This window comes from Oncorhynchus keta, unplaced genomic scaffold (genome assembly GCF_023373465.1).
Source record: "Oncorhynchus keta strain PuntledgeMale-10-30-2019 unplaced genomic scaffold, Oket_V2 Un_contig_37_pilon_pilon, whole genome shotgun sequence".
Taxonomy (NCBI): Eukaryota; Metazoa; Chordata; class Actinopteri; order Salmoniformes; family Salmonidae; genus Oncorhynchus; species Oncorhynchus keta.
In genome coordinates this window covers 266,875-283,513 of record NW_026287438.1, presented here as the reverse complement: position 1 = coordinate 283,513, position 16,639 = coordinate 266,875, and the positions used below count along the sequence as shown (strand labels likewise).

At 40.8% G+C, this 16,639-nt stretch overlaps 3 protein-coding genes across 5 annotated transcripts; all 3 read right to left on the bottom strand.

Annotated features, from left to right (window-relative positions):
• Positions 1-793: 793 nt before the first annotated feature.
• LOC118382101 (HEAT repeat-containing protein 3-like) lies at positions 794-10,628 on the bottom strand. Its single transcript, XM_035768965.2, has 15 exons — positions 10,350-10,628; positions 9,060-9,232; positions 8,635-8,722; positions 8,016-8,119; positions 7,701-7,810; positions 7,452-7,592; positions 4,364-4,659; positions 3,924-4,014; positions 3,533-3,687; positions 3,246-3,328; positions 2,673-2,809; positions 2,438-2,526; positions 2,169-2,312; positions 1,819-1,995; positions 794-1,701 (listed from the first exon to the last, which is right to left on the bottom strand). Exons 1-15 carry the CDS (start codon positions 10,491-10,493, stop codon positions 1,588-1,590), a joined length of 2,046 nt encoding a protein of 681 aa, XP_035624858.2. The 5' UTR covers positions 10,494-10,628; the 3' UTR covers positions 794-1,587.
• Positions 10,629-10,825: 197 nt separating this feature from the next.
• LOC118382102 (nuclear envelope phosphatase-regulatory subunit 1) lies at positions 10,826-13,809 on the bottom strand. 3 transcript variants are annotated; one of them, XM_035768967.2, is made up of 6 exons: positions 13,662-13,809; positions 12,928-12,999; positions 12,577-12,650; positions 12,325-12,434; positions 11,543-11,597; positions 10,826-11,376 (listed from the first exon to the last, which is right to left on the bottom strand). In XM_035768967.2, the coding sequence occupies exons 1-6, from the start codon at positions 13,684-13,686 to the stop codon at positions 11,335-11,337; spliced, it is 378 nt and encodes a 125-aa protein (XP_035624860.1). In that variant the 5' UTR covers positions 13,687-13,809; the 3' UTR covers positions 10,826-11,334. The 3 variants fall into 3 exon arrangements, with proteins under 3 accessions (XP_035624860.1, XP_035624859.1, XP_035624861.1); XM_035768966.2 differs by having other exon boundaries at positions 13,650-13,799; XM_035768968.2 differs by lacking the exon at positions 13,662-13,809 and adding an exon at positions 13,457-13,609.
• Positions 13,810-14,960: 1,151 nt separating this feature from the next.
• LOC118382098 (arylamine N-acetyltransferase, pineal gland isozyme NAT-10-like) lies at positions 14,961-16,472 on the bottom strand. Its single transcript, XM_035768963.1, has 2 exons — positions 16,328-16,472; positions 14,961-16,055 (listed from the first exon to the last, which is right to left on the bottom strand). The coding sequence occupies exon 2, from the start codon at positions 16,047-16,049 to the stop codon at positions 15,177-15,179; it is 873 nt and encodes a 290-aa protein (XP_035624856.1). The 5' UTR covers positions 16,050-16,055; positions 16,328-16,472; the 3' UTR covers positions 14,961-15,176.
• Positions 16,473-16,639: the final 167 nt, after the last annotated feature.

The window sequence follows — 16,639 nt, the reverse complement described above, 5'->3', positions numbered from 1 at the left end:
TCTCCATTGTTAATCTGTTATCACGTTTAGTGTTCTCCATGGTTAATCTGTCATCATGTTTAGTGTTCTCCATGGTTAATCTGTCATGTTTAGTGTTCTCCATGGTTAATCTGTCATCCTGTTTAGTGTTCTCCATGGTTCGTCTGTCATCACGTTTAGTGTTCTCCATGGTTAATCTGTCATGTTTAGTGTTCTCCATGGTTAATCTGTCATGTTTAGCGTTCTCCATGGTTAATCTGTCATGTTTAGTGTTCTCCATGGTTAATCTGTTATCACGTTGTGTTCTCCATGGTTAATCTGTTTTCACGTTTAGTGTTCTCCATGGTTAGTCTGTCCCCATGTTTAGTGTTCTCCATGGTTAATCTGTTTTCACGTTTAGTGTTCTCCATGGTTAATCTGTTATCACGTTTAGTGTTCTCCATGGTTAATCTGTCATGTTTAGTGTTCTCCATGGTTAATCTGTCATGTTTAGTGTTCTCCATGGTTAATCTGTCATGTTTAGTGTTCTCCATGGTTCGTCTGTCATCATGTTTAGTGTTCTCCATGGTTAATCTGTTATCACGTTTAGTGTTCTCCATGGTTAGTCTGTCTTTATGTTTCGTGTAACGGTGCTTTTACATTATTTTTGTGATTTTGTTGCTTTTTATCCTGCTGATTCTATTGTATATAAAGTGACTTTGCGTGTCATGAAAAGCGCATAAAATAAAATGTATTATATCCTCCCCAGTATCAGAAAAAGGTAATCAATGTACTTTTAGCAACCCAAATCATGTTAAATAAATCACCTTGTAAATGGATGGTGTGTTCTGCTTTATTCATGACATCTCACATGATCAGGAGACACTGGGGGGTAAACAGATGGCCTTGTCATACAAATGCCTGCAGGCAGTAGAGCCATAGCAAACAAAGGTCAGCAAACACTCAGCCTGTCCATCTCATTTTCCATGACAGCACAACATGACAGAGTCATTAAATGGGGTCAGATAGCAGATTCTTGGGTGAGAAGCACATGAATACTACAACTGGTCAATCTTAACATGGAGGGCTACAGTATGAGTGTGTGACGTGAGAGTTGGTTGATAAAGATGTGTAAAACAAACCATAAAATGTTCTGTCAATATCTTTAAAATACAGCACATTGAAATGTACTTTTATACATAAAGTAAAACAATGCACTGCAACAGTAATTCAAAATAGCGCATGCTTAATCTGTCATCACGTTTAGTGTTCTCCATGCTTAGTCTGCATCTGCTTAATGTGTTAAAAAAAATGTTTTACACATAATTATGTAAACACTCACCTACCAAGGAAAATAGTCAAGCATTTCAGTCAGAACATTAAAACAAAAAAGATACCCAACATGAAAATCAGTTATAGATGTTAAAGGGATAGTTCACTCAAAAACAATGATTTTGGAACGAACAGTCCCTTTAATGAGGGTCTATTAGGGAATTCCCCTCAACACCATTCCCTCTGTTCTGTCCCAAGGCTCTATGGGCATCTCTGGGTCCATTGTACTGTAAATTATGAGTAATTTCATCTTATGTCAGCCAGTCAGTCAGTTGGTGTCGTAGTGTCAGGCCGCTGTCATTTTTTTACCACAGTCTCCAGGTAGCCAATAAACCTTCTTAGGTTGACTTTGATGTTGTCCAGCACACACAGCTGCTCAGGGCTGTACTTTCCCTTCCCCTCTTTACGAATCTGTAGACAGAGGACATATATTAGAGGACAGGAAACAGCAATTAAACAGATGACAACAGTATGTTGCATAAAGAATGCATACAAACTGTTCCTAGTGATGGGCTGCAGCTCTATTACCTTAGCCTTGAAGAGAGGTTGAAGTGCCTTCAGAGCAGACAGTAAGTTGATGTTTTCAGCTGCTCTCTCTGCCTCGTCTCCATCCGCAAAAACATCAAACAGAGCATCCAGGGCCTCTCCACAAACCACAAGGTTGGCATCCTTTGTAGCAACTTGGAGTAAGGCATTGCCAATCATCTATAAAAAATATATTGCAGTGTTTTTACATCATGGTCACAAAGCCAAGATGGGTTAATAAAACATTTTAAAAAAGAAAGAAAAGAGGAACAAAAATAGTTAATTCAGAAGAAATCATAATCTAAAATACATTTCATACAAATCAAAAACTAGGGATGAAAATAATAATTTACCTGCAGAGTTTCAGCTGTCCTCTTCTCTTTAGCCAGTGTGCTTCCTGTGATGCCTAGGATGGCCAGAGCGTTCACTCTCACACTGACCACCTCACAGCAGGTCGCTGCCTCGCTCAGGGTCATCAGCTGCTGGGGGGTCATACACTGGCAACACACAAACACAAACAATGAGTCATCCAAGTGCTATGGTATTGTATAAACTATAAACTAACAGATAGGTGACAGTAAGGCTTGGTAAAATGTACTTCTGCTTGAGTCAGCTGTCTTACCTGTGGGATTTTCATATAGGCTATGATCTGTAAGAGGGATCGCATGGCACTGGTAACTGCCTCAAGGAATTCCTCCTCCTTAGGGATCTCTGAGTAAGCAAATTAACCAAAAATAAATTAAGAGAGAATTTACTCTCCTTTTTGTTAAGGTCATTGTTGTAAAAGAGAATCAACCCATCTAGGAAATTTAGGATTTAATACAAATAATGAAGATGGTACGACATGTAGATCTAACCTGGAGGACTGAAGACCAGCGTGGACAGGTGTTGTGCAACAGCCTGAAGAGCAGCTGCTCCCCCTAGGGACTCAGCGTCCATAGTAGACAGCATGTTGTGAAGGCACGTCAGGGCCCTGTACTGCACCCGATGCATCCTGGGGGGGAAATTGATTTTAGTCAACTCCTAAAGGCAGGTAGCGATGTGGTAAACAAGGTGTACACCCAGTAATGCCATTATATTATATTTTTGCCTTTACCTCCCTTATCTCACCTCATTTGCTCACATTGTATATAGACTTATTTTTCTGTGTTGTTTTATGTGTCTAACTGCTTTGCTTTATCTTGGCCAGGTCGCAATTGTAAATGAGAACTTGTTCTCAACTTGCCTACCTGGTTAAATAAAGGTGAAATAAAATAAAAAATTAAGCCAGAAAAATAGAGTACCTCAATCAAATTAGTGTACACTAATGCATATCGGTTCAGGGTTACTAGGATCATGACAAACTCCTCAAATTATCTTGTGATCTAGTATATCCAGTGTCTCATTCATTAAGGGCAAAGAAAATGACACCATGCTTGACAGATAATTACTTTTTCATCAACATTTTCCAGGTGGGATTATGACGACATACGTCCATCGCCTCGCTGCTGGGGAACTGGGTCTTCTTGAGAACCTTGAACATATAGAGACATGGATGGTTATCACCTTCATACAGTGTAGTGGCTATAACAGAGACAGTAGGAACACACATTAGTCTAGTACCATGACATTACTTATTTTATATTTTGCATGTGAAAACAGAGGGAACATCAAAAAAGACAAACATGAGATGTGAAGTGAAACAATTATGCTAGGTGAGGAAAGAAATCCCCCACACCTTCTCTGGGATGTTGTGATTGATCAGGGCCCCGTGGACCTCAGCAGACAGACACAGTGGGGACAGGAGGCTGGTGTTCCCTTCAGAGAGGCCGTCAGGACACATCTCACTCTCGTCGCTGCTCGACGCCTCCTCCCACTCATCGTCTGACGGGTCTACAAAAAAAAAAAAAAAAAAAACACCATGAGCCACAACAGCCAATGTACACCTCAAAAGCAACAAAAGCTAATTTTAAATCCTAAATATGCATTTGAGCATCAGACAACAGTAAAAATGCTGTCCTCTTATCTTTGAACATGCACCAGACAGCTGGTGTCAAACAGTAATGAAAACAAAGCTCCCCAGGTCAGTACTGCTCTGCTGCCCAAACACTCCTGCCCACAGCACTCACCATCAGAGCAGCACATGTTGACGATGATCTCCAAGGACGTCTGCTGGGCTGTCAGCAAGGCCGTCGCCTCCCTCAGCTCCTCGTTGCCCCTCTGGAGAAAGAAAAGCAGACTATTGACACTGCAGCAGGGACACAGCCACCTCCTACGTCCCTGAGTAAACCCTGCTGTGTGTCCCTCTCTTCCTGTCTGCTGAACAAAGCAGTATCTCCCTGAGGAGAGGGCCACTACAGCTCTGAATACCAACTGCAATACTCTGTGCTGCTTCATCAATATTCAGCTGTTTCACAGCATTCAACAGTGAGGAGTCAGATACGTACTCTGAATATTAAAAACTGAAAATGCAATACTCTTTACTCAACCCTGTCACTTTGGATCTCTATAACCATAACTCAAAAACAAACCCATCAAACCCTTTTGAGTGAAAAAGGACAGGACTTACAGGCAGTAGGTCAGAGAAGTCTTTATCTATCTTGGTTGCCTTTCCATTTGTCCTCGGTCCAACCCCATCCTCCGCATCCATCTCCTCTACAGCCATATTCCCTGCATCTGCCTGGTGGTCCTCCATGTTCCCTGCCTCCGAGGCAGTGGCACTGCGGGCCACCTCAGCCTGGCGGAGCTGGGGTATCAGCGTGCCAGCATCCAGCTCCAAGCACTGGGACAGGGTGGCCATCAGGGCGGTGAGGGTCTGAGCCTGGCGGGCCGTGGGCAGGCTGCTCTTCAGGTTCCACACTGACCCTGTCAATGGACGGAGCACAAAGCACACAATGAGCACTGGAATCAGACTAGTTATTTTGTTAGGCTATTGACAAACCTCTTCCAAACTAGAGGTTGACCGATTAATCGGAATGGCCGATTAATTAGGGCCGATATCATGTTTTCATAACAATCGCTAATCGGCATTTTTGGATAGCGATTATGGCCGATTACATTGCACTCCACGAGGAGACTGCGTGGCAGGCTGACTATCTGTTATGCGAGTGCAGCAAGGAGCCAAGGTAAGGTGCTAGCTAGCATTAAACTTATCTTGTAAAAAACAATCAATCTTAACATAATCACTAGTTAACTACACGTGGTTGATGATATTACTAGTTATTCTAGCTTGTCCTGTGGTGCATATAATCGATGCGGTGCCTGTTAACTTATCATTGAACCACATCCTACTTCGCCAAATGGGTAATTTAACAAGCGCATTCGTGAAAAAAAGCACTGTCGTTGCACCAATGTGTATCTAACCATAAACATCAATGCCTTTGTTAGAATCAATACACAAGTATATATTTTTATACCTGCATATTTAGTTAATATTGCCTGCTAACATGAATTTCTTTTAACTAGGGAACGTATGTCACTTCTCTTGCGTTCTGTGCAAGCAGAGTCAGGAGATATGCAGCAGTTTGGGCCGCCTGGCTCGTTGGGAACTGTGTGAAGACCATTTCTTCTTAACAAAGACCTTAATTAATTTGCTAGTATTATACATAATTATGACATAACATTGAAGGTTGTGCAATGTAACAGCAATATTTAGACTTAGGGATGCCACCCGTTCAGATAAAATACAGAATGGTTCCGTATTTCACTGAAAGAATACATTTTTTGTTTTCGAAATGATAGTTTCCAGATTTTACCATATTAATGACCTAAAGCTTGTATTTATGTGTGTTATATATTATAATTAAGTCTATGATTTGATATTTGATAGAGCATTCTGACTGAGCGGTGGTAGGCAGCAGCAGGCTCGTAAGCATTCATGCAAACAGCACTTCCGTGCATTTGCCAGCAGCTCTTCGCTGTGCTTCAAGCATTGCGCTGTTTAAGACTTCAAATCAAATGTTATTTGTCACATACACATGGTTAGCAGATGTTAATGCGAGTGTAGCGAAATGCTTGTACCAGGCGGTGATACAGCCCGACAGGACGCTCTCGATTGTGAGTGGACCAATTCAGTTGGTCTGTGATGTGTATGCCGAGGAACTTAAAACTTGCTACCCTCTCCACTACTGTTCCATCGATGTAGATAGGGGGGTGTTCCCTCTGCTGTTTCCTGAAGTCCACAATCATCTCCTTAGTTTTGTTGACGTCGAGTGTGAGGTTATTTTCCTGACACCACACTCCGAGGGCCCTCACCTCCTCCCTGTAGGCCGTCTCGTCGTTGTTGGTAATCAAGCCTACCACTGCTGTGTCGTCCGTAAACTTGATGATTGAGTTGGAGGCGTGCGTGGCTACGCAGTCGTGGGTGAACAGGGAGTACAGGAGAGGGCTCAGAACGCACCTTTGTGGGGCCACAGTGTTGAGGATCAGCGGGGTGGAGATGTTGCCTACCCTCACCACCTGGGGGCGGCCCGTGAAGAAGTCCAGAACCCAGTTGCACAGGGCGGGGTCGAGACCCAGGGTCTCGAGCTTGATGACGAGCTTGGAGGGTACTATGGTGTTGAATGCCGAGCTGTAGTTGATGAACAGCATTCTCACATAGGTATTCCTCTTCTCCAGATGGGTTAGGGCAGTGTGCAGTGTGGTTGAGATTGCATCGTCTGTGGACCTATTTGGGCGGTAAGAAAATTGGAGTGGGTCTAGGGTGTCAGGTAGGGTGGAGGTGATATGGTCCTTGACTAGTCTCTCAAAGCACTTCATGATGACGGAAGTGAGTGCTACGGGGCGGTAGTCGTTTAGCTCAGTTACCTTAGCTTTCTTGGGAACAGGAACAATGGTGGCCCTCTTGAAGCATGTGGGAACAGCAGACTGGGATAGGGATTGATTGAATATGTCCGTAAACACACCGGCTAGCGCATGCTCTGAGGGCGCGGCTGGGGATGCCGTCTGGGCCTGCAGCCTTGCGAGGGTTAACACGTTTAAATGTCTTACTCACTCAAGCCTATCAACTCCCGAGATTAGGCTGGCAATACTAAAGTACCTATTACAACATCCAATAGTCAAAGGTATATGAAATACAAATGGTATAGAGAGAAATAGTCCTATAATAACTACAACCTAAAACATCTTACCTGGGAATATTGAAGACTCATGTTAAAAGGAACCACCAGCTTTTATATGTTCTGAGCAAGGAACTTAAACTTTAGCTTTTTTACATGGCACATATTGCACTTTTACTTTCTTCTCCAACACTTTGTTTTTGCATTATTTAAAACAAATTGAACATGTTTCATTATTCATTTGAGACTAAATTGATTTTATTGATATTTTATTGTATTATATTAAATTAAGTGTTCATTCAGTATTGTTGTAATTGTCATTATTACAAATGCATAAATATAATACAAATATAATTTTAAAAAATAAAAACGTTTTTATTTTAAAAATCGGCTGATTAATCGGTATCGGTTTTTATTTTTTTTGGGGGGGGGTCTTCCAATAATCGGTATCGGCGTTGAAAAATAATAATCGGTCGACCTCTATTCCAAACCCTGACTCTGACTTTAGTCAGAGAATGAATGCAGAGTGAATGACAGGTTGACATTGTGAGGTAAAGGAAATCTGTAAATAATGTGACAACAAATATGTTGTAGCCATACCTGCAGCCAGTGTCCTGAGCAGTGTGTGAGCCATGTCCGCCTGTGAGGATAGCAGCACACTCTCTAGAGTCCCTAATACAGCATTGTTCATACTACACAGCAACTCTGCGTTGTCCTCAGTCACTGTGTGCAAACAGTGGGCTAAAGACAGAGGGAGCAGGGACTTACTACAAAATACATAATCAAGTCAAATATTTAAATAGTGAAAATGCTCATTAAAGTTGTGAAAATTGGTTTGATGAGACTAACCTGCAGACAAAGCCAGCTTGATGTTGTGAGTGTGTCGCTCCAGACACTGTAGGATAACATCCAGAATGCCTGCTTTGTTGAACATAGAGAGTGCCTGGCTACTGCTCTCACTGACAGACAGGGTGATGATACAAAAGGAGAGTATGGTGTGAGAGAACCATAGAAACATTGGCAAGCTAACAGAATTTAATTGAGTTTTGGGTTATGGGAAGGCTTCTCGATGCATGTCCAGATCACAAGGTGGAACTATGAAAGTAGGTTGACCGACCAGCTGACATTTGTGTTACTACTGTGACATTTACTGCTTTTTCTTACCAGAGATTCCACAGCAAGTTAACTGCTTCATTGGCTACATCTTCCACTGTGTTTTTCTGCCCTTTTAACGAGAGGGCATCATTGGTCTCAAACCCAGCACAGCACTATGGAGAAACAGTACTGGGGTTCAGACACTATGAAAACACCAGACCTGGGTTCAAATACATGTGTATTTGAGTATCCAATATACTTTTTTTCAGTGAGTATTTTCAAATACACAGCCCAGAACAAGTACATTTATTTGAGTATTTTCAAATACTTATTTCAAATACTGTTTCAAAGTGAATTTCCAAATACATTAAAATACGTGTCTTTTCAAATAAAATAGGCCTGGCCATCTTAATACTTACTTTGAATGTATGTAAAAGTAATTGAGATATTTGAAGTAGTATTTGAACCCAGGTCTGGAAAACATACAGCCCTGTAAAATAGCTATGCATTGATGCAACTAACCATCAAGGAATAGAGGTATGTAGGTGCTTCACTTTTCACACATGCACACCATGAAACATGTTGTTCAAAATGTGAAAAAACAACCTTTGCGCCACAGGGCCACACCCATAAATACATCAACTTTAAGGTGTCAATCATGGGAATGATTAATGAGGCACGGCCTCACCTCTCGAAGCACAGCAGTCAGAGGAGTCATGACGTCCTGTTTCACCATGTCCTCACACACCTCATGACCCCCACAGGCACTCAGGTTCCTGATGTGAGAGGAACAAATCACTCAGTCATTGAACGATAATTATAACATCAGTGCTAACAGTTAATTAAGGGTGTGGTATTTCAAGATGACTCTGAGTCTGTTTAGCAAGCCAAAGCATCCTTCACTAATCAACTTCTGTCGTACAGCACATAATGGCTTCAACAACCATCTACTTTCACATCTAACATTTAGCACACTCTCTGGACAATCTAGCAATACCTGATAGGCTTGATTCTCAGTCCAGACTCCACACCATCCCTCTCACATCTCAAAGTGGTTCTGTTAAGTGGCTAGTACTGTGTAGAGAACCTCCCTGTGGGAGGCTGAGGGCTCACCTGAGTGCCCCTGTGGCAGTCTCCCTGACGGCCAGGCTGCGATCCAGCATTAGGGGCCCGAGACGTCTCACCGCATCCCGCTGGAGGAAGCCTGGGATGGTCTGGCTCTGTTGCACGAGGCGTGATATGCTGGCACAAGCAAACTCACGTACATCTGCACTGGGACTCTGCAACTAAACACATACAGTATAAACAGGGGTTATTTGGATATTAACTTTTTCATACCATCTGTGTTCTTTTACCTTCCAGTTGTATATGTGGGAAACACTGTTAAGTGGCACTGAACTAGATTTAAAACATACTGAACAAAAATATAAAATGCAATAAGTTTACTGAGTTACAGTTCATATAAGAAAATCAGTCAACTGAAATAAATTCATTAGGCCCGGCCTAATCTATGGATTTCACATGACTGGACAGGGGAGCAACCATGGGTTGGCCTGGGAAAATGTGTTTTTCTCCACAAAAGGGCTTTATTAGAGACAGAAATAGTCCTCAGTTTCATCTGCTGTCCGAGTGGCTGGTCTCAGACGATCCCGCAGGTTTAGAAGCCGGATGTGGAGGTCCTGGGCTGGTGTGGTTTCAGGTCGTCTGCGGTTGAGGCTGGTTTGATTTTCTGCCAAATTCTCTAAAAACGATGTTGGAGGCGGCTTACGGTAGAGAAATTAACATTCAATGCTCTGGCAACAGATATGGTGGACATTCCTGCAGTCAGCATGCCACTTGCAGGCTTCCTCAAAACTTGATATCTGTGGCATTGTGCTGTGACAAAACTGCACATTTTAGAGTGCCCTTTTATTGTCCCCAGCACAAGGCGCACCTGTTTAATGATCATGCTGTTTAATCTTCTTGATATGCCACACCTGTGGATGGATTATCAGTTATTTTGGCAAAGGAGAAATGCTCACAAACATGGGTTTAAACCATTTGTGCACACAATTTGAGAAATACACTTTTTGTGCATATGCAAAACTTCTGGGATCATTTGTATCAGCTCATGAAACATGGGACCAACACTTTACATGTTGTGTTTATATTTTTGTTCAGTAGAGTTCTGTGAAATATTAATGCATTTTGGGGGGGGGTACATTTGAGCATGATTATAAAAATGTAATAACACGTGTTTGCCTGTTGTTGTTTTTTGCATTTGCGGGAAGGTCCTTAGGAAGACATTTAATTTGTCCTATGGTAACATTGACATGCTTATGAAAAGCAGCAAGCTTTTCTAAAATAGAGTGCAACATCCATTAGACCGAAATAAAAATACTGTGGTCAGATCTTGGTGCTTACTTTCTCCAGTAACTCCCCAGCTGGAGAGTCGACTCCATCACAGACTTCATCGTGGTCCTCTTCCACTTCCTTTACAGCAGTTACAGACAGTCCCTCTGCGTTGAACTGTGGACGTCTAAATTTGTTAGTCTTACTTTTACCCATAGTTTATTTAGATCAATATAGCTTCTCACTTAATCTATCATGTAGTAGGCTGTCACACTCTCACGTTTCGCATCATTTTAAGCCATGTGGAACATCGGTGGAGATTCGTCGGGGTGCCGTAAAACGGTCCTTACTCTCGCAATGCAGAAGGGGTGTCGTATTTATGTCGCAAAGACGAGACCAGGGCACCGTTTTTAATCAATTAATAATTCTACTCCCTTCTTTGAAATAACTATCGGTCTAACATGGCTGGAAAACCACAAACGAATTTTCAGTGAATAGTGTTAACAATGCTTAAACGTATGAATACAATAAAAACTGTAAAGACCAAATTACACATTGAGATTTACTTTCAAACAAGTTGTATAGACATTCACAACCTGGAGCAAAAGCACAGCTGTCTACAGGTTGCAACCATATACTACAGTAAATCACAGGAAACATCTTCACACAAGTATTTATTAGCTATATAACCATTAGTTTAAAAATAGAAAGATCTCTAAAACAAAATGCATGTCATCATTAGAAATGAACATCTGAACTCATGGCGAATGAGTTATGTCAAAGGGTGTGTGAGCCCAGAAGCAGCTTTAAGGGCGACCGTAACACTGACTGAGATGCTGTTAAAATGGCAGTTGATGTCCTCTCCCCTCACAATCCTTCATTAATACATAATGGAGCACATCAACATAAACACCCCTCAGTATTTCCCCAATCTCCTTCCTTCTCACGTTGTTTCAGATGCTCCAAACAGGATTCTGGTCCTTGTGTCAGTCTGTCGTTTAGTGGCAATCAACATAGTCATTAAGAACATTTTATTTCCCACCCCAAGAGTTTGTGGTTATTGGATGTGTGGCCGTGGTTTGAGAATTAGTTTCCCCGTCTGTAAAAGGGACAAAAACATCAAAGTCAATACAATGCATAGATGTACAGGCAATCATTCAAAATCATACTTTTAAACGATGTAAGGGATGGCCAAAAATGTGACAGCTGGATTGAATTGATTATGAATTAAGTTAGCCTCAAAGAAGATGACTTATGCAACTTACATCATCACAGGACATGTTGTATTCAGCTAAAACTGTCCGACAGCGAGCTGCAATACTTGAAGAGAGTGAGTTAAAGGAGAATTGTCCTATTACTGAAGTAAACCTCCATTAAAAAAAAAAAAAAATGTAAATGGAACGTTATAGAAGGGTCCAGACACTTTTCTTGTGATTTGGCTTGTTTTTGAGAAAAACTAACCACAATAGCGATTTCTCATTGCTTGTTGTGCAGTATCAGGGCAGACATGAACAAAATATATATATTTTAAACATCCTTTTGGAAACAAACACTCTCAGTATAGCGATGTATAGGATTATTAAGGCCACCAGGTCCATAGCTGTCATTTACCATCCAAACAGTATCACTACTTCCTTAATTGATTATCTTCAGTACAATGATGTAGGTCTTTAGATGTTGTACACATGAAATTGTGTAATTTCAAACTTGATCCTCAACGTTACAATCCATTTTAGTCAAGTAGCGCTGTTTCCCCCACGCAGCTGTGCAGGCCGAGAGAGTATACGGACATAGCCCGCGCAGCATTTTACTGGTAGAAGAAACATCTTGAGTTGCACAAAATGGAATATAACGTTGCGGCTCAAGTTAGGAATGACACAATTGCATGTGTACAATATCTAAAGACCTGCATCACTATACTGAAAATTCTGGAAGTAGGAAGTAGTGACAATGTTTGGATTGTAAATGACAGCTTTGGACCTGGTGGCCTTCTTCATAGTCCCACTGAGTAAATTAAGTGTGGAACTTTAAACAAGAGGAAGGATACATTGATGGTGCAACGACTCGTTTGTGTATTCCAGCAAAGAACAGAGCGATCAAAGTAATGCAGCTGATGGTGAAGAACGGATGGTTCCACAACGATGAGAAGAAAGACACCTGAGAAAGACAGCCAGAGATACAGAGAGATTAGACAGGCAAACACACGCAACCAAACTAAAATCACAAACACGCTGATCTGTGTGAAAGGTATCCTACTTTGTCACATACACAATCAAGCTGACATCACAAACACACTGACCTTCTGAGTGTCAGGGTCTATCAACCAGTTCCAGGCTCCAGTCGCCGTACAAACTGAGACCACTATTAGAATCACTGAAACAAATGTGAGATATTGATGTGAGATATTGATGTATATTGTATATATACATATATTGATGTATATGTATATACCACTGAAAACAAGTGGCAGAATAATGTAGGCCTGAATCCTTTACAATCAAATTCAAAATACTCAGGCTGGGAGGCCATTTACTCTTGAAATGTTAATGATTATGGTTTGACAGTAGCAATGTAGTCATTGATTATGGTTTGACAGTAGCAATGTAGTCATTGATTATGGTTAGACAGAGTTAGAACTACAAATACTTACTTCGCCACCTCCCGGTTGCAGGTTGCAAACAGGAGACGTATTCTGTCAATCTTCTCTCAAAAGCTTTCAGGTCTGCAAAAACAAGCAGTTTTTGATGTTCTTGATCAAAACCACACAGAAGGAACATAAAATATGCTTTTTTTGTGCTGTGCTTGATTGGTTTGGAACCGATGGGAGTAATCTAAAAGTAAATAAACGACTGAATTATGTTTAGTTTGGACTGGCAAAACAAGCCTATAGTTAACGACCTTCTGAGATATCCAGGTTATGAATAGAATCAATCAAATGGTCTAAAGTGTGCGTATACGTTTGCATTGGTTAACAGTTCTGGTGAGCGTGCAGCGGTGGTCTTCTGGGGCTAACAACTACCGGTATGCTAACTATTTACAGCATAGCTCGCTAGCCTGCTAATTAGTGTAGCTAACAAGCCTTTGTGTGGATTTTTTTTGTACAAGTTAATGTCGAACCGCCGAGTAGGGAAATCAGCAAAAATGTAATTAGCTTGAGTTTGGTATTTTGACGAATTTACCCATTAATGTCCTTTAAGAGAAAAGGTTAGCCTAGCTAGCTAGCTAGGTCACCGCGGCTGGCTAATCAAGCTAACAAGCGACTCAAGTGAATTGCAAAGGCACGTTTGTCACCGTGCGTTTTACTTCAAAGTGAAACTTCACTTATAATAACATGCATCATGATTTGTGAGAAAAAAAATGGAATTTGCTTGCCATGTTGACTACCTTCGGCCTGTTCCAAGGAATTCATCGCTCTTCTCTCCGGCTGGTGGACGCGCTAGCTCGTTCTCCTAGGCAATTGGGAACAGGCGAAAACCTTAACGTGGATTGGACGATTTCGGAAAATGTACGGTGATTGGTTTAAACAAGTAACTGTTACGGCGCAACCCCTAGCACCTACGTTTAAAAAAAAATATATATATATATATATATATATATATATATATATATATATATATATATATATATATATATATATATATATATATATATATATATATATGTTTTATATCAAATCAATACATAAAGCGCATGAGGGAACACAAGCATACATATATTCCAAACAATAGACAATCGAGCTAGGGGGTACAATATCACATTACAATTACACAAGGACCTTAAGGGACATGCATATACTTTCAATTCCAACAGCTTTTTTGTTAGTAGAGCATTTAACCATCTTAAAATACAGTTCAATTTCTTTTTGTAGGGTACGAAAATTTGGTTTTCTGTTTGTAAATTTACATTTGTGTATATGAAATTTGGCCAAAAGAATAATGAAATGAATTACATAAAAATGATTCCGCTTATTTCTATTGTATGTAAAGAATCCAAACAGTACATCTCTCCACAATAGTGTAAAATCTTCATAAATGTGTTCAATTATAAACCTACTGATGTCTTGCCACAGTTTTCTTACATGCATACAATGCCTAAAAAGATGCACAACTGTTTCTGGGTGGTCATTACAAAAGGAGCAATTTGAGTTGATGTTTTCCTTAAACTTCTTCATATAGTGGTTGGCAGGATAATATTTATGAATAATTTTAAAGGAAACTTCCTTAATTTTGTTAACAAGTAGGTATGTGTGTGGCAACATCCAAACTTTTTTCCAACAGATATTATCAATAAATCCATTCCAATAAGGCATGACATAAGGTATAGATACAACATCCTGCTGAAACAAGGATCGTATCGCTCTGTTGTTGAATGGACCGAAAGAGAAACAAATCTTTCCTTCTGATGAGTCAACAGGGTCCCCCTAGCACCTACTCATGCTAGGGGGACCCTGTGGTCCTTCTGTGGCTCAGTTGGTAGAGCATGGCGCTTGTAACGCCAGGGTAGTGGGTTCAATTCCCGGGACCACCCATACGTAGAATGTATGCACACATGACTGTAAGTCGCTTTGGATAAAAGCGTCAGCTAAATGGCATATATTATTATATTATTATTATTATTACTCATCCACTCTTCAGATATGATCTAAACGTAGGTCGCAGAGACCAAATAACCATTGAATATATATTTGTTTAAAAGAATGTTTATTGAGTGTTCAAAGACTGCACAATCAGCTCTGGTGAAATACATGTTTAATATTGAGAGAAAATACGAAATGTGTTTTGTATATCTCACTGATCTCGGTGTGAAGAATCTTTGGTCAATGTAGCAGCACCTAGATTTGCCAAGGCTACATTACAATTACATCACATTAAATATAACATGTCACAGGCAATCAAGTTCTTAAATAGTGTAGCCAGCTTTGTTGTTTATGGGAACCAACTTGTTTGCCAACAACACATTAAACATTTCCTTCAGCACTTTATCCACATCATCATCAGATATGTCTTTCATATCCAAAACATCAAAACCATCCTGGTTGTTGTAGGTGACCTCACTGAAGGTCCAGCCAATTAGAGCTCTGAATCCTGTAGCCGTCTGCAGTGAGCAGATGGACTTGTTGGTGAATAGAGACTTTGGATCTGTCTGAAGACAGTGGGAAGTCTCTAGGAAATGATCAAACCCACGGGGAACCAGGGTGAAGCCGTAGATCTTCTTGGTTGGGCTCTTGTCTACCAGAGGCGAGTTGGTAAAGGCCTCATTGAGAACCAGAGGCTTTCGACCAGTCTTCTCCAAGGTCCACAGATCTCCATCTTGTATGAGACGGAAGACACCAGGGGATTGTGGCTGGTCCTTCCCGGAGACGAGCTCAAGAGGGTGCCATATTTGGGAGGATACCCCAAAGCTCACGTCTGCAATGTAAGCAATCCCATCAATGACCACCTTGTTGATGAGGTGAGAGTCTGTTGGCCCGAACTGGTTTATGGTGTTGTTGTAGACTCTTGAACCCAGTGTTACTGGATTATAACCCATCTCTTTTAGTACCCAAGCAAAGAGGAGGTTATTCTCACAACACCAACCCCCCCGATTGCTCCTCACAATCTTATTGAAAATCAACTCATGGTCCATAGTGATCTTCTCACCACAGTGAATACTGAGGTTTTCAAATGGTATTGACATCACATGGTGTTTGTGGACCTGGTTCAGTGTTTCAAGGTCTGGTTTAGAAAATGGGCCGTAGAACCCGATCCTCTTGAAGTACTCTTCCAGATTCATTTTGTCCTAAGAGTTAACAAAACAAAGATACTGCATGAGGATCTGCTTTTGCAGAATTTACGACTACATATACAGAAACTGACATCCGCTAATGTCTCATTCACAATTTGTTTTTCACATAGAGTAAGTTCCTCTTTGCAATTGAAACACCACCATATAGGCATTATCCTTGAATGGAAAGATACAATATTAAATAATAGACAAAAACTTGTGATACACAAGGATACTACATGGAGGCACAGGCAGCTATATATCATTTCCATTTGATGATTACTTACTTTCAAAGGCAGTGAAAAAGTAGCTTCTCAAAGTATTGCTTGCTGTTCAGAGTTATTCAGGGCAAGTAGGGCAAAGCAGTTGAGCATTAAAAGAGATAAGAATGGCTCTTGCATGACAAAAAACAGAGCACCCTAGACTTTGCTCATGTACTGGAAAGCAAAACTAAAGTTCACGAGTGAGCCTTGCATAAGGGACCTCACTTGTAAAACACTGGAGCCTTGTGATGTGTATGGGAAGTGTTGTACATTTCAGAAATAATTACATTTTTATTTCACCTCTATTTAACCAGGTAGGCCAGTTGAGAACAAGTT

What these genes read in the sequence shown, in the direction of transcription:
- LOC118382098 (XM_035768963.1), bottom strand. Translation starts at nt 16,049, where the DNA reads ATGAATCTGGAAGAGTACTTCAAGAGGATCGGGTTCTACGGCCCATTT.
- LOC118382101 (XM_035768965.2), bottom strand. Translation starts at nt 10,493, where the DNA reads ATGGGTAAAAGTAAGACTAACAAATTTAGACGTCCACAGTTCAACGCA. An exon ending in ATCACAACATCCCAGAGAAG is followed by an intron (nt 3,329 to 3,532) that starts GTGTGGGGGATT and finishes TATATGTTCAAG; the next exon opens with GTTCTCAAGAAGACCCAGTT. An exon ending in TGGAAAATGTTGATGAAAAA is followed by an intron (nt 2,810 to 3,245) that starts GTAATTATCTGT and finishes TTTCCCCCCCAG; the next exon opens with GATGCATCGGGTGCAGTACA.
- LOC118382102 (XM_035768966.2), bottom strand. Translation starts at nt 13,686, where the DNA reads ATGAATTCCTTGGAACAGGCCGAAGGTAGTCAACATG. An exon ending in TAGACCCTGACACTCAGAAG is followed by an intron (nt 12,435 to 12,576) that starts GTCAGTGTGTTT and finishes TGTCTTTCTCAG; the next exon opens with GTGTCTTTCTTCTCATCGTT. An exon ending in ACAACATGTCCTGTGATGAT is followed by an intron (nt 11,377 to 11,542) that starts GTAAGTTGCATA and finishes TCCCTTTTACAG; the next exon opens with ACGGGGAAACTAATTCTCAA.